This window comes from Cnephaeus nilssonii (assembly GCF_951640355.1).
Source record: "Cnephaeus nilssonii genome assembly, chromosome: 10".
NCBI lineage: Eukaryota > Metazoa > Chordata > Mammalia > Chiroptera > Vespertilionidae > Cnephaeus > Cnephaeus nilssonii.
In genome coordinates, this window is record NC_137081.1 from 19,778,452 (window position 1) to 19,801,416 (window position 22,965).

At 44.9% G+C, this 22,965-nt stretch overlaps 2 protein-coding genes across 4 annotated transcripts in view; one reads left to right on the forward strand and one right to left on the reverse strand.

Annotated features, from left to right (window-relative positions):
- LOC307106267 (peroxisomal trans-2-enoyl-CoA reductase-like) overlaps window positions 1-4,600 on the reverse strand; it is a 42,642-nt gene extending 38,042 nt beyond the window's left edge. For 2 of the 3 annotated variants that reach the window (XR_013814099.1, XM_079782605.1), the window contains exons 1-3: window positions 4,465-4,600; window positions 586-719; window positions 98-263 (exon numbers count right to left, since the gene is read on the reverse strand). Coding sequence is in view for 1 of the 3 variants with exons in the window: in XM_079782605.1 (XP_079638731.1) it covers window positions 98-263; window positions 586-719; window positions 4,465-4,588 (424 nt within the window). In the remaining 2 variants the exon portion in view is untranslated. Of the gene's footprint in view, window positions 1-97; window positions 264-585; window positions 720-4,464 lie in introns of those variants that run through there. The other variant, XM_079782606.1, reaches the window with a different exon arrangement.
- Window positions 4,601-12,131: 7,531 nt separating this feature from the next.
- Window positions 12,132-15,239, forward strand: LOC307106480 (transmembrane protein 169-like; the record flags this gene model as incomplete). The annotated part of the gene is made up of 2 exons (XM_079783067.1): window positions 12,132-12,471; window positions 14,617-15,239. The coding sequence occupies exons 1-2, from the start codon at window positions 12,201-12,203 to the stop codon at window positions 15,237-15,239; spliced, it is 894 nt and encodes a 297-aa protein (XP_079639193.1). The 5' UTR covers window positions 12,132-12,200.
- Window positions 15,240-22,965: the final 7,726 nt, after the last annotated feature.

Genomic DNA, 22,965 nt, shown 5'->3' on the forward strand with positions numbered 1-22,965 from the left:
CTGGAGCTTTCTGAGCCCCTAACAGTTTCTCTTTCAGGATTCTCTATGATCTTTAAACAAAGACACCTTGAATTTTGGGGTTAGTGATCACACTTGCCTGCTTTGCACATATAGAAGGTGCCTGTCAGGTTGGTTTCAATCACAGAATGCCATCCCTTTGCACTGATGTGGTCAGCAGGAGACAAGAACTGGCCTCCTCCATTGTTTACCAAGAAATCGATCTTACCATAAATATCTAAGGTGGATTTGACCAAATTATTTACCTGAAGAAAAACATTAAAAGTAAACTGGTTAATGACCTAATTTGAAACATGGATGGGTGGTTTGCTCCAGGAGAGCTTACAATCTCTCACCACAATGTCCACACATCATAAAGCTACATGTATAATTTTGCTTCCCTTCCTCTCTCCTTCTCCTGAGGCAACTTACTCAATAGATCATTAGCGAAGAACCTCCTTTACAGGCTCTGCTTCTCCTGAACCTCATCTGAGGCAGGTAACATGAGAAAACCTGAAGCACATTCAAGTTTAGGAACCACTGCTATAGATGAAAAACGAATAAAAGACATGGGCATAGTTGTAGTACCTCCTCTTCCTTACGGATGTTGCATTTTATGGGAGTGACTTGAGACTGGTGGGTGAGAGGCAGGGTGGTCTTCAGTTCGTCTGCAGTAGATTTTAATACACCAAACTTACGGGATGAAATAACCACATTACAACCTGAGGCAAAAACAGCCAAAGGACAAGTAAATATGCTTCCATTGGTTGGCAAAATCCCACAAATAATAATGTTTACCAAATACTTCATGTGTTCCCATAAAAACAATGAATTGGGACTTCTGCTTCTGGTCAAGATGGAGTAACAAGAACTGGATTACTATCAAATCAATGAACATATCCTTAGGTGAGGGTGAAAAAACAAACAAACACTCACATCTGTAACTCTTCCTAAATCCATATTAAGAAATTGAGCATCTTTTTAAAAACAACAACAACACAGCAACAACAAAACAACAATAACTCAGGGTACTAAAGTGATTAATGCCTGACTTTCTCCAAGGCCTCAAAAAAGACATACAGTGAGCACTAGCTGGTTATCACAGTGGATAGAATGTCGGCCTGCATACCAAAGGGTCCTGGGTTCCATTCTGGTCAAGGGTACTTATCTGGGTTGCAGGATCCTCCCTGGCCTGGGCCCTGGTAGGGGCCTTGTACAGGAGGCAACCAATCGATGTGTTTCTCTCACATTCATGTTTCTATCTCTCCCTCTTTCTTCCACTCACCCTAAAAATCAATGGAAAAATATCCTCGGGTAAGGATTAACAAAAAACAGACAAAAAAAGACATAGAGTAAAAATATAAGTAGGATTTTTCACATGAATTATCAAATCAAACATTTTCTAAATTAATACTGCCTATTATCTGAGCCCTGAATGCTTCAGCAAAGTTGTGCAATACAAGTAGAGCTCTACTGAAAAACAACTTTAAAAGGCTATTTACTTTAACTGATAGAGCTTGTACTACATACAAATGGTAACCCACCTCACCATTCTTTTCACATTGTTTCGGTAAATGATGACTTGTAAATTCACAGGTAGCTGTTGATAAACTGCCTGTTTGCTTAAAGGATTCTAGGTGCTAACCTCAAAGGAAGCTAAGTCCAGGCTTTAGGCATTTTGGCTCCAGATTTGCTTACCTTCCAGATCATCACTTGACTGGCTCCAAGATCATTATTGGAGCAGACTGTGCAAATGGCACACAGCACCTTCAAAAAGACCCCAAACCCCTCTGGTCACCTTTGTTCTGTCTTCCCCTTCCCTACTCATAAAAACCTCTGCCTGCACTGAGATGATAAGATGGTCTTTGTGATGAGAGTCCCCCATCTTCTCAAGGTGCTGGCTCTTGAATAAACCTGCTTTCCTTCCATCAGCACCTGCCTCCAGACTCTGGTGGAAGTAATTTTACTACTGTAATGAATTCTAATGTAAATATCTGTGTTTTCCGACGGTCTTAGGCTCTACAGCAGAGAATCGCTAGAAGGGTTGCCTAAGACCATCGGAAAACACAGATATTTACAATATGATTCATAACAGTAGCAAAATTACAGGTATGAAGTAGCAATGAAAACAATTTTATGGTTGGGGTTCATCACAACATGAGGAACTGCATTAAAGGGTCACGGCATTAGAAAGGTTGAGAACCACTGCTCTAGAGTATTGGCTTTCAAGCAGCAGGCAGCCAAACCTGTGTTCAGGATCCAAACTTGAACTAGTGTGCAAAGGTAATAATACAAGAAAAAAAACAACTGCAATGCTGGGCAAAACACTAGAAATCCAAATTTCCATTAAAGGAATGGTTAAATAAAATATTGAACACCCATTCTATGGAATATGACATAACTTTGAAAGGAATGCATTTTATTGCCAATAAAGTTGATTGTTTCTCATGTACTTCTTGCCTATTTAAAGTTCTTCATGGCTGGACCTGGGACCTGGTCCTGAGCGGGTCTGCCCAGGGAGGGCTGGTAGTGTGTGAGTTCTTGACTTCGTGGAGGAAAGATTTCACAGTATGAGTCCAAGTGACTATGAGGATACATTTATTAAAGCTGCAAACAGTGAAACAATGAAGGACTTAGGACAGAAGAAGCAGCAGGAGAGCCCACGCTGGGCTGCCCTAGCTCACTGGAAAGTAGGAGAAAAGGGTGCCTGGGAGACAAGTTCAGGGGGTTAGCCTGGGAGGTGTTGCCACTGTCCATTGCCCACCTGGTTGCACGTCTCCTGGGGGAAGAAGAGGAGGAAGGGAATGGCATGGACATGTTCCTCTGAGGGAGAGCTCACCCTGGGTACTTTGTCTTGAGCCCCCTCTTTTTTTTCCTTTTTCTTAATTAATCCTCACCTGAGGATATTTTTCCATTGACTTTTAGAGTGGAAAGGAGGTGAAGAGACAGAGATAGAGAAACATCGATGTGAGAGAGACACATGGATTGTTTGCCTCTTGCATGCACCCTGACCAAGGCCCACGCTCTATCCACTGAGCCAAACCAGCTAGGGTTGTCTTGAGGCTTTTTCTCTCTTTAGATGGGAGTCATAGGGGAGGCCTCAGGGGAGGGTTTCAGCAGAATATTCATCAGTTTTCCAGGTGTGTTCTTTTAGGGTCCTGGTCTCTACTGATTGGTCAGTGCCAGGGCAGGGGGTCCTCAGTCATTGCTCCTGGTCCTGGCATTGCCCACCTGGTTTTGCTGCTTTTCTGGGCCTGGGGCTGCAATACAATGGAGGCCTAGATGTTATCTCTAAGGAGGTGACTTTCTGTATCTGGCTGTCAATCGCTCAGCCAGTTTTTCAGCTGTCTCAGTTTCCCCATTCTACTGGCCAGAAAAATATAGACTCAGTTCTGAGTTCCTTTTATTCCATAAAATTCCAGACTCTCTTTCTTCACAAGGAACACTTGAAGTTCCTTTTAAGGATAATTTTATGAAGATGTAATTTCATGTGGTTTGTGGCTGGGATGCACCAGTGGCTCCATGGAGTTCTGCCTGGGCGGGTCAGTGTGCCCCTGGCTGCACCACAGCCAGGGTGGTGGCTTCGCCCTATCCTGCCTCCATTTGGTTCACCTGGTCCATATCATTAGCCAGTTTTTCTAGCTGTGTGTTCGATCTTTTCCTTATGTATTTGTGAGAGCTCTTTATATCATACATTTGTTGTATATTGTAAACATTTTTCTTCATATGCCTTTAATATTTCCTTACATTGTTTTTTAATTCAATGACGATTTACATTTTCATGTGGATAGATTTATCAATTTTCTCCTTCGTGGTTTCCCTTGCTTCCTTGTTCATGTGCTGACAAAGTCCTCCCTGTAGCCCTAGCTTATTTGGCTCGGTGAAGAGAGCTTCCGCTGGTGCACTGAAGGGTCCTAGGTTCCATCCCAGTCAAGGGCACCTACCTCTACCACTGTTGCAGGCTCCATCCCCAGCCCTGGTTGGGGCTCCTGCAGGAGGCAGACACTCCATGTGTCTCTCTCAGCTCAATGTTTCTCTGTCTCTCCCAGTCCCTTCCACTCTCTCTAACATTTCCAAGGGCCAAAAATTTCCTTGAGTGATGATTAGCAAAAATAAAAAAATAAATATAGTCCTCCCTTCACTCCTTACAGTAAATGTTATGAAAGCTCAGATGATGGGAGCCTCTCAATGTTACAAACTTTCAAGTTAAATGAAGTCCTCCTGTGTCCTAACCCCTCATGAGGCAGTCTATAGAAAAGGATTCGTTTTCCATCATTAATTCCATACATGTTTCCACAGGTCTCCTTATTCCCTACTTGGGACCCAGAGCAGTTTCAATTTCTCCCCCATCTGTACTTCTTTGCTTTGCAACTCCACACTTTCGCAACCCGGCCTAGCGCCCCCTGCCAGCCAGCCTCTCGACGGACCCCTGGCTCCGGGTCCCGGGTCCCGGTCCTACTCACGCACCCAGCTGCAGGAGCTCGGTCGCGATGGCCTTTCCAATGCCCGTGCCCCCGCCGGTGACGATCGCCACCTGATTCTGCAGCAAGCCGGCCGCCAGGCAGCTCTTGCCCTTAGCCCACACTGCCATGACTGCGGAGCCTCTGAGTGCTTCCAGGGAGGGCCAATTGGGGTGGATGAGTCCCCTGGTCCTTGGACGTGGGCAGGGCTAAGAGCCCACGTGACTGTCAGGGTCTCTCCCCGCACCGCCTGCCTCCTCTGCTTTGGAAAGACCGCTCCCAGGCATTGGCTTCTGAATGCCTCGACCTCTGACTGTCTCTGCCCCAGGCAGGTGTAGGTGAGACAACTCGTTTGTCTTTGTTTGTTTGTTTTTTGTTTTTTATTTCGATGCCATGGGAGGTGTTGGCGGGGGTGGGGGGATGGCAGAAGGGAAGCAGACAAAAGGCGGGAGTGTGCTGTATTTTGAAAAATTCAATCCTCAGTGCTATAGCTCCCACGGTTAATTAAAATTAAATCTCTAGGGCATCTGAGCAAAGAGAGGCTGCAGCTTGGCCCCAGATGCTGTGTGCGGCTGGCTGGGAAGAGAAGGGGCTGGCCCCGCTGAGAGGAAGAAATCCGCTTCCAGATCCTTTCATCCTCAGGAAGGGACCCCTGGGAGGGTAGGAGTGGTGCTGGGAGGAGGGCCCCAGTGCAGTTATCCGCAGACGCAAGAAAATGATTTAAAAAATTAACTCGAGCCCATCTCCACCTCATCTCCCCCTCAGGAATGAAAGGAAGAAGCAACCTTTACCAGATTCCAGATCTGATCCATTTCAGCCAGGCTGCGTAAACCCAGGAGTCCTTGAAGGGTGCATGCTTGCTGCAAGAAAGCATCCTAGGTGTGTGTTTGAGAACCTATCCTCCAGCTCATTCCTCATGCAGGGGGGCGAACCTGCTGAGGATGGGGGAAATTTCTCATCCGTGTTTGGGTGCCCAGTCATAGTGATTCTTTATTCAGATTCTCCTTCTTATTGTTCATCTGGCCTGGTTCAGTCAACCCACCAGAGTGAGATCACACCTGGACGGGCCTGGAGAGACTTTGCCTAAGAACTTGGCAGATCCAGGGGTCGTGTCAGGTGCTGTGGTCTTAACAATCCAGGCAGGATGCTATTTCTAAGTCTGTTAACAGAGTACTGTATTTTCTTCTGCTGGCCATTAACATCATGGAAAAGCAACCAAATACCATTACTCTTTGGTTGGCCCCAGCACCTAATCACAAAGCAAACTGGAAATGATGAGAGTGCACTCAGACATCTTCCTTCCTCTTCCTCCATCCCCGGCCCTTCTCAGACCTCCTTTAAGACACACTTGCCCCTCAATCTTTGTTGCTGACAGATTCCAATCTATGCTCATTACCAAAGGGAAGAAAGCTCTTCCTCTTTCCATTTGCTAGATGGTTTACCTAGGAGTCACATCTACTATTAAGTCAGGTACGTGGTTATGACCACATTTTTAAGAATGACACTGTCACCTCCATAACAAAGAATTAAATTTACATAGTAAAGTTCAAAGTTTTCTTGCAGAAAAATTAACTCCTGGTGCTTTAATCCCAACAACAAAATATTTATTTTAACAGGAAGAGAAATATTGACTTGGTTCTGAGGAATTTCTTTTATTCCAGAAAATTCCAGGCTTTCTTTCTTCACAAGGAACACTTGAATTTTCTTTTAAGAATACTATTATGAAGACATAGTTGTGTGTGGTTTGTGAGTGGGTTGCACCTGTGTCTTCATGGAGCTCTGCCTGGGCCGGTCAGTGTGTGCCTGGCTGTACCACAGCCCCTGTGTGGTGGCTGAGTGGACTGGGAGAGCGGCTCTGTGGTCCTCCAGTGAAAAGCTGGCTGCACTGGCTTCAAGCAAGTGTGGACTGCCTAGGATGACAGGAGCCAGTCCTCAGCAGCAAGGAAGTGGCAGCATGAGCAATCAGAAAGTTGTTTTCCACAGTCCAAGAGAGCCCATGCTGAAGAGACATGGGGTCTCTTTGAGAGGACTTTTGTTAAAAATAAAGAGGCATGTCTCTTCTGCCTCTGACCTCAGCCAGGGTTTGAGACTCTAACCCCATAAGGCCTGAGGGCCCAGCGGTAGTTCTGCTGCTCAGAGGCTTTCTGTTTCCAGATTTCAACTCTGGCCCCTGATGGAGCCATCTCGCCTCAGGGCAGCCACGCCAAGCCACACTGACTGCTCCCCTGGTGAATCAAGTGCAGCCGTTCCCTGCACTCTGCACCACTACCTGCTTTGTCCTGGGGAAAAAGGCATCCTCAAGGCCCTGATCCTTCCACACTCCCACCCTGTCATACCCCATTAGCACTGACTCCCTTCATCTTCTGAGATTCTTTCTCACCCAACTTCCCGCCCCTGCCCCGCCCCATCTGCATGGTAACTTCACTTTCTCCCTTCTGCAAAGCAGCTGCTGGCTCAGACTGACAGGGCCCTGTGGGATTCTCAACATTCAGACTCACAGGCTCTCCATGCAGAAGGAATGTCAATGAGGCCTCTGGCTTCATCCCACCTTGAAGTAAGAGCCGGACTTACAAAAATAAAACTCTTAACCAATTCACAATATTCAGCCAATATTTATTGAGCACCTGCCATGTGCCAAGTACTGTTCTCTACAGTACAGAGAACAAGACATTTAGGTGTCCCTGCCTCGGTAGAGTTTATAAGCATGTTCGGAGCAGGAATGGGAGGTGGAAAGGCTATATGTGCCATGAGCAAACAAAAGGTCAGATAGTGAAGATCAGATCTTACAATAAGAACTTGCTCCAGCTCCTTATAACCAACTACCTTGGCTGCCAAGAACGGTTTCCTCTGTAGATGGCCAGATCCTCCCTCAGTAAAGAACCTGTCTCCGTGTGAGAACCTTTCAGAACCAGGTAGGTTGGCAATGACAAGAGAAATACTATCACGTGACCACAAAGGAACAGGCTACCCTGTGCTCATGGCCAATTCACAGCAATTGACTGGAGGCTGCTGTTCCATCTTCGTTCCAGTCACTTGACACCCTCTAAGCCAAATTCCCTTTCATTTTTACGTTGGTGAGACTGTCTCCCTGAGAGGGTAATTTTCAGTGGTAAAATGGTAAGTTTTATTTCCTAGTTGGCCTAGTACATCTAAAGGTGGTGAATCAAGATGCTATTGGGAGAGTCTGGCCACCCCAGACAGGTAATATGTGGCCCTTTGGGTGACACATACACAAATCAGAAGAATTGGAAGCATGGCAGGCTGGAGCAAGACAGTTCACTGTAGTGGTAAATTAACTTGAAAATGATGATACCCCACCCACCCAGCCCCAGTTCAAGTTCTCTGAAAGAGGGAGATGTGCCCATATGGGTCAAAGTGCAAGAAGTCAACTCCTAATTGTTCTTAAACCATTGGAGCAGGCCACCCTGATTTGGAAGTGTTATAAGCCAGAGGTGACAAAGTGACAGCCTATTTGTGTTTTGTTTTGGTTGGTTGTCCACTTGGCAATTTGTTTAAATTTAGACTAATTGCAACAAGTAAAGTCAGGATTTTTCAGATGCAATGTCAGGCAACCCATGCTAAATACACCTGCATTTCTCCATGAAAGCACTATTGGCCAGCTCTTTACAAGCAGAGAATAGTCTCTGTCTCAATCTGTTCGGGCTGCTATAATAAAAGTATGGGTAGCTGAAAGAAATTATTTTTTTCTCATAATCTGAAGATTGCAAAGTCCAAGATCAAGGTGCTGGCACATCCAGTGTCTGGTGAGGACCTGGTTAATAGACATCTTCCTGGTTCATTGGTGTCCAGCTTCTTGCTCAGACCTCACATGACAGAAAGAGCAAGAAAACTCTCCGGAGTTTCTTTCATAAGGGCACTAATCTCATTCATTTGTGGTGCATTCTCATAACCTAATCACCTCCCAATGACTCTACTTCCTAATACCATCACATTAGATGTTCAAATTTCAACATATGAATTTTAGAGGGATTCAAATATTCAGTCCATAACAGTATCATACAGTGTATTGAGCTCTCCAGTGGGTTCCAGGTGGGGCTTGAGCCAGCATCAATGTAGTATCCTTTGTATTGGCCTGCTGGGTTTCAGGATTCCTGGCCCACTCAGATGAATCAAAACTGCTTGAACCATAAAATGGGTGATTCCATTTTATGCTCTAACTCTGAGATGCATATCAAAATCTGCTTATGCCCCAGGGCTGATAACTTGGAACATAGCAGAGGGGTTGGGACATACAATAACCGTGGGCAATCCCAGTGTATTGGTTAAGATTTCTGTGTGGCTGCCTCAAGAGGCCAAAATAACCCTGGGTTAAAACAAAATAAATATTTTTTTTTTCTCATATTACAGTCCAGAGGAAGAGGGTGGCTCTTAATCCTTCTTCCTCGTTCCTCTGCTGTCCCTACAGGCTTTCCCTTGTCTGTATGGTTGAAGATGACTCATCAAGTTCACATTCCAGCCCTCAAGAAAGTGAAAAGAGGAAAGAGGGGTACAGATGTGGAAGCTGCACATATCACATTTACTCACATCCCATTGGCCAAAGACTAGTCATGATCACACTTGTCTTTGAGGAATGCTGGGAAATATCTTTACCTGGGAAGTCATGTGACCAGCTACAAACCTCCATTATTAAAGAAGAAAATAGATATAGATGTAGCACTTAACAATTGTACCATAATTGAGCTTATTAAGCATGAAAGAGATTATTAATGTCTCTTTACTAAACTTTTCCTTAATCTTGGTCTTTGACAAAATCAGGCTAATCCTTAATTGCTACCATGTCACCCCCTCAAAAAAATTATTAATACAGTCACTTAAAATATTTTGTTGAAACCTACTTGTTGGCCTAATTGTATGAGCTTATAGTCTACTTTATAGAGCTTATAGTCTAGTAGAGGAGATAGACAATAAACAAGTAAAATAACAAATAAGACTTAATTACAAATGTTATGTCTTATACAAGAAAAAGGCTATAATGAAAAGGAATAATGAAAGGCAGAGCAGGGGGCCTATTTTAGGTTTGGTGTCAGGAAAGCCTTGCGGGATACAAAGGCAATGGCCATGTGAAGGGCCAGGGGTGGAGCAACATACCAGCCCTGTGGTATACAGCATTGAAGAAGACTTCAAGAGGGCCCGGCCAGTGTGGCTCAGTGGTTGAGCGTCGACCTATGAATCAGGAGGTCACAGTTCAATTGCTGGTCAGGGCACATGCCCGGGTTGCAGGCATGATCCCCAGTGTGGGGTATGCAGGAAGCAGCTGATCAATGATTCTCTCTCATCATTGATGTTTCTATCTCTCTCCCTCTCCCTTCCTCTCTGAAATCAATAAAAGTATATATATATTTTTAAAAAGTCTTCATGAGGGGAAAGCAGTTGGTGCTCTTGAAGAATAATAGGCAGCCAGTGTGATCCAGCATTGGAGGTATAGATGAAAAAAGTGGTAGAGCATAGAGTAGCAGGCCAGGAAGAGGCTGGGTCATGCAGGTCCTTTTATAACAGTGGAGAGTACCTGGAGGGTTTTAAGCTTTAAGCTTTATGTGAACTTGATGGTGATTGTATTAATGCTTTCTGCCACAACCTGCATGGCTAGGGTTCAGGATCTGAAGGAGGGGCCGACGCACAAATGAAAATACTATATAAGACATATGCATTTAGAAGGCATGGAGGGCCAGGTGGAGACCTCTCTCTAGGAGAGGCACACTGAAACCTGGCCTTATCCGCTTTTTATTCAGTTTTAGATACACATCCTGCCCTCAGTAAAGCATGGCAAACAGGTAGCAGACAGACTGCCTCTAAGGTCAATAAAGATCAGTAAGATCAGTAAGGTTCTGTAAACATTTACTTTGAGGCTATTAGGTCAGGAAATTGCTTCCAGCCACCACTATCTCAACAGAACAATGGTGCTTGATGTTAGTTCTGCTAACGCCCAAGGTCCATCGACCTTCCTCATTCCTTAGTGCACTCTTATGACAGTATAGGGAAAGCAGTGGCTTCCAGCACTTTCAAAAGATCTATCTAACTACTGAGTGAAGAATTGATTGGAAGACAGCAGGAGTAGAAGCCAGAAGATAAGGAACATTTTTTAAAACCTTAGATAAGAGATGATGGCTAGTAGACCAAAAGTATTATAACAGTGGGTATGGGAAAAGTGGTAGATGAAGTTAAAAATTATGGAAAGTTGCCTTCAAGAATGCTTAAAACCAGTTATTTGAAGCATGAGTTTTAGAGTCTAAGCATGTTTTTTAAAACCTATTTGCCCCCTAGGATGACTGAGAATCCGGAGCTAATGATTTATTGAAGGTCACCCTGTGCAGCATCACATTCACTGACCATCTTCAGACTGGGAGTGGACATGAGGATGGGTGAAGCCCAACTTCCAGGGAAAAGAGCAGTCCTTTCTCTTAATTCTACAGATGAAAGTCTTGGAAACTGAGAAAACTCTTTTTACCCTCCAGCTTATGGAACCTAAAAGGAAGGAGAAGTGTTCAGAACCTAGTTCCCAGATAAAACACTAAGAGCACAATAAAGTATATAAAACTGGGGAGATAATTAAGCCTTTCTCTCTTAACAGTTGCTCTTATCTTATTTTTAAATAGGTGTTTTCCCTTCTCCTCTGTCCTATCAGGTCAACAAGTCTACCCTAAGTAACCACTACATAAGTCCTGGTGTCTTTCCACTGGACATGAGGAAGTGTAAGACTGTTCCTGATTTCTAAAATTTTACAATCCACCCACAACCTCTCTTTACCTTGTAAACAAACAAACAAACAAAAGAGGAAGAAGAAAGACTGTTAAAGAGTGAAAAGTGTGCATCCTCTCCACCGGTTTCCCAGCATGTGGTAGGACAGATCCCAGGAACTTTCTGGGATCTTGGGCCAACAAGAATCCAGGAAAGAGGTGTGCTCTGTAGAACAGTAGGGTATAAGTGGTTGGTGAAGTTGTGCCATCATTGGGTGCCTCACTGAAAGTTGCATTCATTCATCCATTTCAGTATGCGTGTAATGTCTGACTCGATAGCCAGAAGCCTGGAGTATTGATTGCAGCCATCTGAATCTCCATCTATGGTGGGAGTAAAAATGGTTCTTAACTCCCATTTGTCTGTAAGGCTTCCTCACCCAATTTCCTTATACTTGTCTAGATTAATGGGTTTGCTAGTACATAATATATGTTTTTGTAAATGACCAACATCATTGCAACACATAAAATTTTATTCACTACAATCCAGCCTTGTAAAAGTATCTCTGCAGCACTCAAAACTGCAGAAATAGCCCAGCCAGTGACCTCAGTGATTGAGCATCGACCAATAAACCAGAAGGTCAGGGTTCAATTCCTGTTCAGGTCACATGCCTAGGTTGCAGGCTCAATTCCCTGTAGGGGGCATGCAGGAGACAGGTGATGGATGATTCTCATCAATGATGTTTCTATCGTTCCCTCTCCCTTTCTCTCCGAAGTCAATAAAAATAGATTTTAAAAAATTTTAAATGCAGAAATAAAGTGTTATGAGACGTAAAAGGAGGTGAAGACTTGCCAAGTTGAGGATCATTTCGCAAATTCCTTTTCAGCTCACCCCTGTTGATGACTCTGCTTTCCTATCTTTCAAGTTGAACTCATCATTGGGATATCTTTGCATAGCCACATCCAGGAAGAAGCTCTGGGATGTGTGGATTGTAAATTTGCCCAAGCAAGTTGGACTCTACATAAGGAATAACCAGACGTGAAGACTAGAATGGAAGAGTTGGCACCAGTAGAAAGTCAGGGCCAGCTCCCAAGCCCCCACCATGGCTCTCTGAGGAAGGCCGTGGCAGCTGCCCTGGCCCTGGATGGGGAATCCACAATAGGTCGCAGGAAAAAGAAGAGGAAGGAGTCCCGCCCAGAATCTATTATCATCTACAGGTCAGAGAGTGACAAAGTGGATGAGGAGCCTGGGGAATCAGAAGGTGGAGACCAGCCTAAAGAGGAGGAAGGAGCTGACTTCCTAGACTATCCTGCCGATGATGGTAAGTCTCTCTGGGGCCACTAGCTTAAAGCCATGGGAAGGAAACCATATGAGGATCCTCCAGAAGACAGACAGGCATTTGATCACTGACGTACTTCTTCTTGTTGATACATTTCTTTCACAAAGGTGCAGTCTTCATTTAATGAATCGACAATATTTATTGAGCACTTATTATGTTCTCTTCTCGGTAATATGGAGGAGAACTCCGCCCTTTTGGAACTTCTAGTGTAATTAAAGAGACGGGCTTATACACAAAATTTAGTAATACAAGCCATACTGTACTAATCATTTAATACATGTAAGATAAAGAAACAATAATAGTTGCCTTTCATAATAATCAGGAAAATGCAAGTTATAACAACAATGAGTTATAGTATTCCCTCACATTTAGACTGGCAAAAAATTGGGTAAAATCTGATAACACCAATGTATACATATGCTCAAACACGTCAAGTGGAAGTGGAATCTGCTTTAACCACTTTGTAGGGAAAATTGTCAATTTTTATTAAATTCAAAATATGCATTCCTATGCCCTGGAAAATCTCAGTATCTACCCCATGCAATTTATGCCCATGTGCATAAGGAGGCATGTGTAAGAATATTTGTTGCTGCTAATGAAGTTGTGGAGTGTCTGTATTGAGCATCACTGTATAGCAACAAATGGATGAGGCAGATCTATTTATGTAGATAGATTCATCTCTAAACATATACCCACAGTGAACAAGCAACTGCTTTCGTGCAGTTGACCTTCTAATGGAAGGAAGACAGACAGTGAGCAAGTCAGCAAATAAAAGATAATTCAGGTAGTGGTTCAAGTTTCCAAACAAAAATCACGGTGATGGAAACATGAGTAACAGGGGAGAGAGATTGCATGGATGTGCAAGGGGTCTCTGAGGATGTGATGTTTGAGGTGATCTGAATGACATGAAGGAATCAGCAATGAAAAGATCTTGGGCAGAGCTTTTTTAGAGGAGGGAGAACAGCAAGGGCAAAGACCCCAAGGTGGGAACACCATTGCTTGTTTCTGTAATTGAGTATTTTCTGTTAGTGAGTGTAGAGAATAAGGAATGGTGAGAGGTCAGAAAGGTTGGCAGAGTCAGATTATATTGGGCCTCGCAGGTAATGACAAAGAGTTTAGGATTTATTGTAAGTTCAAGGGTAAGTCAATAAAGGATTTTTAAAAATATTTTTGATGGATGTTTAGAGAGAGAGGAAGCGAGAGGGAGATAGAGAACATTGATGTGAGAGTGGAACATCGATTAGCTGCCTCCTGCACGCACACCCCCTACCAGAGATTGAGCCCACAACCTGGGCATGTGCCCTGACCGGAAAGGAGTCAAACAGGATGTTGGGGACATGCCAACCTAAAGCTTGTACTGTGCCCACCTCCTTCATTTGTAGAATACATTTCACATACCAAGGCCCACGGGCTTCCCTATTTCAGTGTCTTCAACCTCACTTCCAGAGTGGCCAAAGGATGGCTGTTTGGCCGTTGTTGGGGGTGGTGGTGGTAGTGGTGTTGTGTGTGTGTGTGTGTGTGTGTGTGTGTGTGTGTGTGTGTGTGAACAAAACTTATACACAAGGGCTGGGATGTCCACAGACTTGTGAGGAGGCCCCCTCTCAGAGAAGCATAGTAGTTGATACTAATAAGCAATATTTTCACAGTGCTTGCAAGCTGGAAATAAGATCACTATAAAGTTGTGTCTGTAGTAACTTCCTCACACTCCTCCAATCACAGAGTTTGTGTCAAGATTGAGGCCCAGAAAGTGGAGAAGGAACATGAAAAACAATTCAGTCCACCATTGAATCACTGTCTCCAGTGCCATGACAGATGCTATAAACCTGGACACTAGCCCTGGCTGGTATGGCTCAGTTGGTTGGAGCATTGTCCTGTGCACCGGGAGGTTGCTGGTTTGATTTCCCATTAGGGCCCATAACTAGGTTGTGGGATCCATCCCTGGCAACTGATTAATGTTTCTCTCCCACATCGATGTTTCTCTCTCTCTTCCTCTCCCTCACCCTCTCTCCAAAATCAATAAAACTTTTAAAGTAGACACTGTGGTCATCAGCCACAGCCTCAAGGAACAACACTGTGATGAAATGTCCACTCTTCTGATGTTGACTTCACCTCTTTTATGCTTTGCAGGTATGTGGAACATGCCTTTGGACAGCCGCTATGTCACATTAACTGGGACCATCACACGAGGGAAGAAAAAGGGTCAGATGGTGGACATCCATGTCACTTTGACAGAAAAGGAGCTGCAGGAATTGACCAAGCCTAAAGAGTCATTGAAAGAAACAACACCAGAAGGCAGAAAGGTCTGCCAGATGTCAGCAGACCGTGGGCCCCACGTGGTCCTCTGGACGCTGGTCTGCCTGCCTGTGGTTTTTATCCTCTCCTTCGTTGTCTCTTTCTACTATGGCACTATCACTTGGTACAACATCTTCCTTGTGTACAATGAGGAGAGGACCTTCTGGCATAAGATCTCATGTTGCCCCTGCCTCATTCTCTTCTACCCAGTGCTCATCATGGCCATGGCCTCTTCCCTGGGCCTCTATGCTGCTGTGGTTCAGCTCTCGTGGTCCTGGGGAGCATGGTGGCAAGCTGCCCGGGACATGGAGAAAGGCTTCTGTGGCTGGCTCTGCAGCAAGCTGGGTCTGGAGGACTGTTCTCCCTACAGCATTGTGGAGTTGCTGGAATGTGATAATATTTCAGGCAATCTCTCCAACAGGGACCCTACCCAGGAAGTAGAAACTTCCACTGTCTAAACTTCGAACATCTTATTTCCTCTTCTGGTCCCTGTAGCCTGTATATCATCTTCCAATTTCCCTGCCCCTCACAGTGCTTCCAGAAAACTCTAGCCAACACTGATCTGCCCAACTATTTTGATGGTTCTAGGAGGGCAGGGAACACAAAGGCAATTTATACAAAAGTTGGCCATACAATGGACAAACTCTTCTTCATCCCCTGCCCTAAAATGACCATTCATCTGGGACAAGAAGTTCAGTTTTATGTCAGTTCTGGTGCTTGAAGGTGTTACTGGTGCTTGGAACTCAGGGGAGTATGTGAGTAAGTGTGACAGGGACGATAAGGAGGCTCTGGGGAACCAATAAAATAATAGACAGGCGTCGAGTGAAACATTTAGGAAGCAGGTTTACCACAGTGTATCAGAATGTAAAGCTTTGTAGGCATCACTTAGAGTTTTATTTAGCTGCATATAATTGATATCCCAAAATAGCAGTGGTTTAAACAAGGTAGAAGTTTACTTCTTTCTTCTATAGAAGAAGCCTGGAGGTAGACCATCAGGGGACCTATTGGAGTTACCTGGATCCAGGCTTCTTTTATTCCCCTACCATTGGTGAAATATGACCCTCATAACCTTTATCTTCCACATCCCAGTGCTGACTACATCTGCAGCCATCTCGTCCATGTTTCTGGCAGAATAGAGGAAGGAGCAAAGAAAAGCATATTTTCAGTGCTCAAGGAGGCTTCCCAAAGTCCCACTCAATACTTTTTATATCTCAAGGCTAGACCTTCATCACATGATCTAACAAGCAAAATAGGCTCCAAAATGTAGTCTTTTGGCAGTTATATACTAGGAGAAATATGGGGGTTATGCAAATTTAAGAGGAAAAAGAAGAATGGCTATTTTGATGGGCAAGGAAGAATATCAGTCATTATTTAAATGTATTCACATTCCAAACTACTAATATAGTTTTACTTATTTATTTAGGCCTAAATCTTAGAAATTTTATATATAGATACTAGCTATATATACTTTGTATAAGCTATATATAGATATTAGTATCTTGTACTTTGCAATTAAATGACTGTAATGTCATGTGGTTTCAGGGTTTTTTGGAAGTGAAGAGTAAACAATTGAGTACAACTATATCACAGTAGTTTACCTTTTCCCCTGGTAGTGAAGGTGGGACTGGGTGGCAATATTTAATTTACTCTAAGATTAAAGACTGTGCAGGGAGGGATTGCATCTGTCATTCCCCACTGCCTTCCCCTCATCCCCACAACAGGGATTGGTAGCCCAAGCAGGAAGAAGACAGTTTTTTTTTCTGTTGTTTGAAAAAACCTCACTCAGAGCCTCACTCACTCACACTTTTCTGGAGTTTAACAACAAAACAATGTTTGTTGCGCTGGAAGACTGTCTTCCTGGTCACCAGGGAGTGTAAAGCAGATGAATCTAGATTGATTTTCAACTTAAAAACAAATTCATTCCTGAAGGTGTATTTATAATTTTTTTTAATTGAATCATCACAGATCAAGCAGTTTTTGGAGGTTTGGGGCCTTACAAGAATAGCTGGCACTTGTTTCTTATTCATGTCTCAGGAAGAAGTTGAAAGAACTGCTATGAAGCAAACCAGACTTGTTGGGCATGATCTCCCACAGAAGGCCAGGGACATTTGCTTAACGTATGGTGCTGAAATCCACCTTCAGAAGATCCCCCACAATTATTATGATGATTATTTAGTCTTCACCCAAGGATATTTTTATTGACTTTAGAGACAGAAGAAGGCAGAGAGAGAAACATCGATATGAGAGAAAAACATCCATCTGCTGCCTCTTGTATGTACCCCAACTGGAATTGAATCCCCAGCCTAGGTATGTGCTCTGACTTGGAATTAAACTGGCAATCTTTTGAACCTCCAACCAACTGAGCCACCCAGTCAGGGCAACCCCACACCTTTTAAATAACTATTATTAGTTTGACAAAAACAAAATTCTGTTCAACATTTTTGAAGATAAACTTGGTGCTCATTGGTGCTTTTGTAACCATAATTTAATATCACCAATCTAGTGATTAAAGTTATGTATTCTGTAACAAATCAGAGTGTATGTGCTTTCACCTCTGGCCAAGTTCTCATTACAATTGAACAGCCTATTTTGGGTGTAAGGAATAATAATGCTGCAATAAAATTGCGGATGTCTGCTGGCATACATTGAGGGATGACTATGATCTTCAGAGATTCTAGCTCCAGATTATTTGCTGATCTTCAATTGTAAAACCAGGATGATGCACCCAGACCATCGCTTGTCCAGTTTTGAGATTCTTAACGGAATGGACTAAGCTGGTCTGCATGTCTCACAGGTCACTCCAGCCCCACAGCATCTGGTGCTCCCGCGGGCCCTGCGTTGCTCAGTGACAGGGAGACAGGCCCTCGTCATGGAACTACATACCCTTCTGAGCATGCAGTGATGTAATCATCTTAAAAATAGACATGGAATTTCTATCACCGATAACGCCAAATGGACATCACCTATTTTGAACCAAATGGTGCTGTGGTTCAGTATTTATGAGAACAATTTGATTCTTAGCATTTATTTTCATAATCAGAAATGTAAAAGTCTTTTTCAGCAGAGTAAAAATGTTGACGCCACACACAAAGTCCTAAAGGAACCAATATGGAACCATCGGAGGAGACACCAATGAACAGAGGTCAGAGACCAAACACTAAACAAAGTGAAGAAGGGATGGAAAGGAGAAAGATGAAACAACTGAGCTAATAACACAGAAGCCCAGAACAGGAGTCTTAACCGGCGGCAATCAGCATGGAAAACCATAACTTAGGGAAGGGGACACTTCCTGAAACAAGATCAGGATCCTCAAACCAAACTCAGCTCTCGCTCCCCAGGGGTGAGAATGCCTTTCCTATCACTGGCATCAGCAGAAAGTCACAGAAACGGGCTTTGGACACACTTTGCTCATGCATTGCAAAATGGACACTGAATCTCAAGTGATATCTGTTCCTCAATTCCAATTTCATTCATGGTGCTCATTGTATATTATGTCTCTGGATTCACAAAGCCTAGATTCAAATCCTGACTCCACATTTTCAGCTGTGTGGCCTTGGACAAGTCCCTTCAAAGAGAAATAATGGTGCCGACCTCACTGGGCTGTGAAAAGGACATAGTTAATATATGTAAAGTGGTTGAATTGTGCCTGGCCCTATTTTCATTATTATGAATATCTTGGAGGACAAGAGCTTTCCATTTGGTTACATTATTTACACAAATAAATAAGGTGCGTTGACATTTCACTAACCATTATTAAGCCCCCTAGAACAGAGTGTGTTAGGTGAAGTACAGCTGGCTTAATGAGAATGAACGTAAGAAGAATGATTTAGTGCCATGACTTTGAGGTTGTTTACTATTGCTCAGTCAAATTAAAATATTTTACATCATTCAAAGACAAGAGCAATAATTTTTCCACTACATTATTTTTCCAATGCATTATTTCTTCTGCTGAAAATCAGTTTTCCATTAGCTTTCGAAGGCTTGTGTAAATGAAAAGTGGATTCCATTAGATTAAAATAATGTTCCTCTTTACATTTTCTGACACTGCGAGTTACTTTTAAGTTCATGCCTTTGCTTCATTATTCACTCTCCCATGTGTCCTACTATACATTTTTTTCAATTTAGGAAAACACTGCAAATTCAGCCTTATCTGTTTGTTGCCCTTCCTCCTCCAGCTTCAGATTCATTAGGGGAATATAAGTAGCACACACACTGTTTTGAAATTATTTTTCAGAGAAATCCAAATATGGATGTTCCTGGGTTCTTTCGTGCTATTGCTACTTAAGGAAAAGCATAATGTTCAGTTTTCCTTAATACCTTGCTTGAGCTTCCAAACTGTATTGTGCAAATTATCTAGGGCTCCTTGTTCCTAGGTAGAATTTGTTTTTCTTTCAAAACTAAAATCCTCTGTTTTATTAAAATTTACACCAATTTCCTCCTGGGTGGAAAAGGAAATCAGCAATAATAATAGATATGGAACTTGTTCAGATTTAAACACCTCATATAACTTGTAGTTAAAACATGACAAGTATTTCTGGAGGGTGGACCCAGTCTGTACTCATGAGCCACATGGGCTGCCTAAGGAGCAGCTTCCCACTTCCACCTTCTAAATTAATGGTGAGTTCAGTTTTCAGTCACACTGGACATAACATAAGCAGTGGTAATCCTTGTTATAAATGTTCCCTATTGATCAGTATTTTGTTTAGCTGACTTTTTTTTTTTTTAACGTGAGCCTGTCATTGTAAAATCTGGACACTTTACTAGTATATGCAAATCTGTATTTTCAGCTTCTCCTAAAATCAAACGTCCTGGCACTTGCGGGTCCATATTCTCGGCATGGCACACAGCTATCTGGAGTTCAGTAGCTGCTCCCCTTTAACACAGTGTGGACTCCCAATGCTATTCAGTTCTGCCCCCCTGAAGTGCTTGTCATAGGTTCCTCCAAGACAGAAGCATTTTAAATGCGCATATTCTTTGGTCCAGGAAAAATTATGGAAGGTCATGCAAGTACACATGCATATCCACTGTGGCATTGTTTCTAAAAGCAAAAAAACATGAATCAACCTAACCATCCATAGGGACTGGTTGATTCAATGATGATAAATCCATCCAAGAGAATCCTAGAAGGCTCTCAAAAGCAATAAAGTAAATCTAAGCATCTTGAAATGAAAAAATGTCCAAAATATATTAGGTGGAAAAAAAGCATGGTTCAAAGAGTCTATGATGTACAATCCCATCTGTGGGCAAAATGAATAGAACTATTAATGAAATGCTTTTATATGCATTTCAAATTTGAAGAAGAAAATATAAGAACATTTTAAAACCATGTGTATATTCTATCTAATAAAGAGGGAATATGCTAATTGACCATCACTACATCACAAAGATGGCTGCACCCACAGCTGAGGCCAAGTTCCCATAAGGAGCCTTAAGGAGCAATCAGCAGGGACCTGAGGCTACGCCTTCCCCTGCCCTCGTGGGGCTTGACAGGGGACCTCAGGCTGTGCTCCCTGCCCTGGTGTCAGGCTGGGGGACCTCAGGCCGCACCTCCTGCCTTGGTACCAGGCTGGGGGACCTCAGGCCGCACCTCCTGCCTTGGTACCAGGCCGGGGGACCTCAGGCCGTGCCCCCCACCCTGGTTTCAGGCTGGGGGACCTCAGGCCACACTTCCTGCCTTGGAACCAGGCCGGGGGACCTCAGGCCACGCCCCCCACCAGGTGGGGCTTGACAGGGACTTCAGGCTGTGCCCCCCACCCTGGCACCAGACTGGGGAACCTCAGGCCACACACCCCGCCCTAGCACCACGCCAGGGGTCCTGAGGATGCGCCCCCCTGCCTAGTGGGGCTTGACAGGGGATCTCAGGCCGTGTCCCCCACCTGGCAGGGCTTAACGGAGGACCTGAAAGCATGCTCCCTGCCCCGGTCTGGGCTGGGGGACCTCAGGCCACGACCCCCGTTCTGGCGCCAAGCCAGGGGACCTGAGGCTACACCCCCTGCCCTGCAGGGCTTGACAAGGGTGGGACTGGGAAGGTCTGGATCTATCCCAATGGGGGGGGGAGGGGCGGCCGGGTCTGGATCTCACACGATTTTGAGGCGCATGTGGGTGGGCGGGGACTTGACTCTGGGTCCCGTGGTGTGGCCCAGACTCTGACAGGAGGAAGGTTTTTATATACATTTTACTAATTTTCTTTCATCTCTGACACTTCTATTATAGAGCAAGGGCAAATAGCAATATTAAATTATTTCCTCTAATTAATCCCCTTTTAATGTGCACGAATTTCGTGCACTGGGTCACTAGTATATATATAAAAGGCTACATATAAAGCTCTCGCTGGCGCCAATCGCACACGTGTGTTTCAATCTGGCCAGCAGGGGAGGGACCAGGCCTGAAAGGGAGGGCAGTTGGGGCAATCAGGCCAGCAGGGGAGAGCAGTTAGGGGTGACCGGGCCAGAAGAGGAAGGCAGTTGGGGGTGAACAGGCCTGCAGGGGAAAACAGTTAGGGGGGACCAGCCCTGCTGGGGAGGGCAGTTGGGGGGGACCAGGCCCACAGGGGAGGGCAGTTGGGGGCAACCAGGCCTTCAGGGGAGGGCAGTTGGAGGGGAGCCAGGCCCTCAGGGGAGGGCAGTTGGGGGCAACCAGGCCTTCAGGGGAGGGCAGTTGGAGGGGACCAGGCCCGCAGGGGAGGGCAGTTGGGGGCAACAAGGCCTTCAGGGGAGGGCAGTTGGAGGGGAACCAGGCCTGCAGGGGAGGGCAGTTGGGGGCGACCAGGCCTTCAGGAAGGGCAGTTAGGGGTGACTGGGTAAAAAGGGGAGGACAGTTACGGGCGACCAGGCTGGCAGGGGAGAGTAGTTAGGGGCAATCGGGCTGGCAGGGAAGCAGATAGGGGTCGATCAGGCTGGCAGGGGAGGGGTTAGGGGGTGATCAGGCAGGCAGGCAGGTGAGCAGTTGGGAGCCAGCAGTCCTGGATTGTGAGAAGGATGTCCAACTGCCCAGTGGGATCAGGTCTAAATGGGCAGTCGGACATCCCTTGAGGGGTCCCAGATTGAAGAGGGTGCAGGCTGGGCTGAGGGACACACACCCCCTCCCCCGTGCATGAATTTCATGCACCAGGCCTCTAGTATATACATATATACCTTGTGTGTGTATATATATGTATACATATATATTGCATTTAAAAAAAGAAGCATCATGAACAGAGATATATCAAATGATTTTATGTATAAAATCACGTATTCATATTATTTATTTGATTGTCTGTCTTGGTTACAGAGTTCCTCTAGAAGTAGGTTTGATTTCATTTCTTAGGCAAGGAGAAGAAAAAGGCTTCTGGATGGCTCCTCACACAGGTCCAAGAATAACACAGAAATGCCACTAAGGGCCACTTTGGAGCTGTGTCTATTCAGAGTACTTTGTAGCTCACGTTGCCTCCTCTACCAACTTTTCAAAAGTGAAGACAAATGGGGCAGAGAAAAGGAGCTCCCCAGAAAGAGCTGCCAGGCTCAGCTCCAAACACCCCTTCAAGCCCCTGCCACATGTTCACAGGCCCTAGGCATGCGGACAGTGGAGAAAGAGGTGTACTATCCTATCTAATAAAAGAGTAATATGCAAATTGACCATCACTTGAACACACAACATGGCTGCCCCTATGTGGTCAAAGATGGCTGCCCCCATGTGGACATAAAAAGGCCTCCACAAGATGGCCAGCAGGGGAGGGCAGTTGGTGGGGACCAGGTCTGCAAGGGAGGGCAGTTAGGGATGATCAGGCCGGCAGAAGAGGGAAGTTGGGGGCGACAGGCCTACAGGGAAGGGCAGTTGGCGGGGGGGGGGGGGGACCCAGGCCTGCAGGGGAGAACAGTTGGGGGGGACCAGGCCTGCAGGGTGGGGCAGTTAGGGGTGACCAGGCCTGCAGGGGAAGGCAGTTAGGGGTGACCAGGCTTGCAGGGGAGGGCAGTTAGGGGTGACCAGATCTGAAGGGGAGGGCAGTTAGGGGCAAACAGCCTGGCAGGGGAGCAGTTAGGCATAAATCAGGCTGGCAGGGAAGTGGTTAGGGGGTGATTAGGCTGTCAGGCAGAAGCGGTTAGGGGCATTCAGGAAGGCAGGCAGGCGAGCAGTTGGGAGCCAGCAGGCCTAAACGGGCAGTCAGACATCCCTCGAGGGGTCCCAGATTGGAGAGGTGCAGGCTGG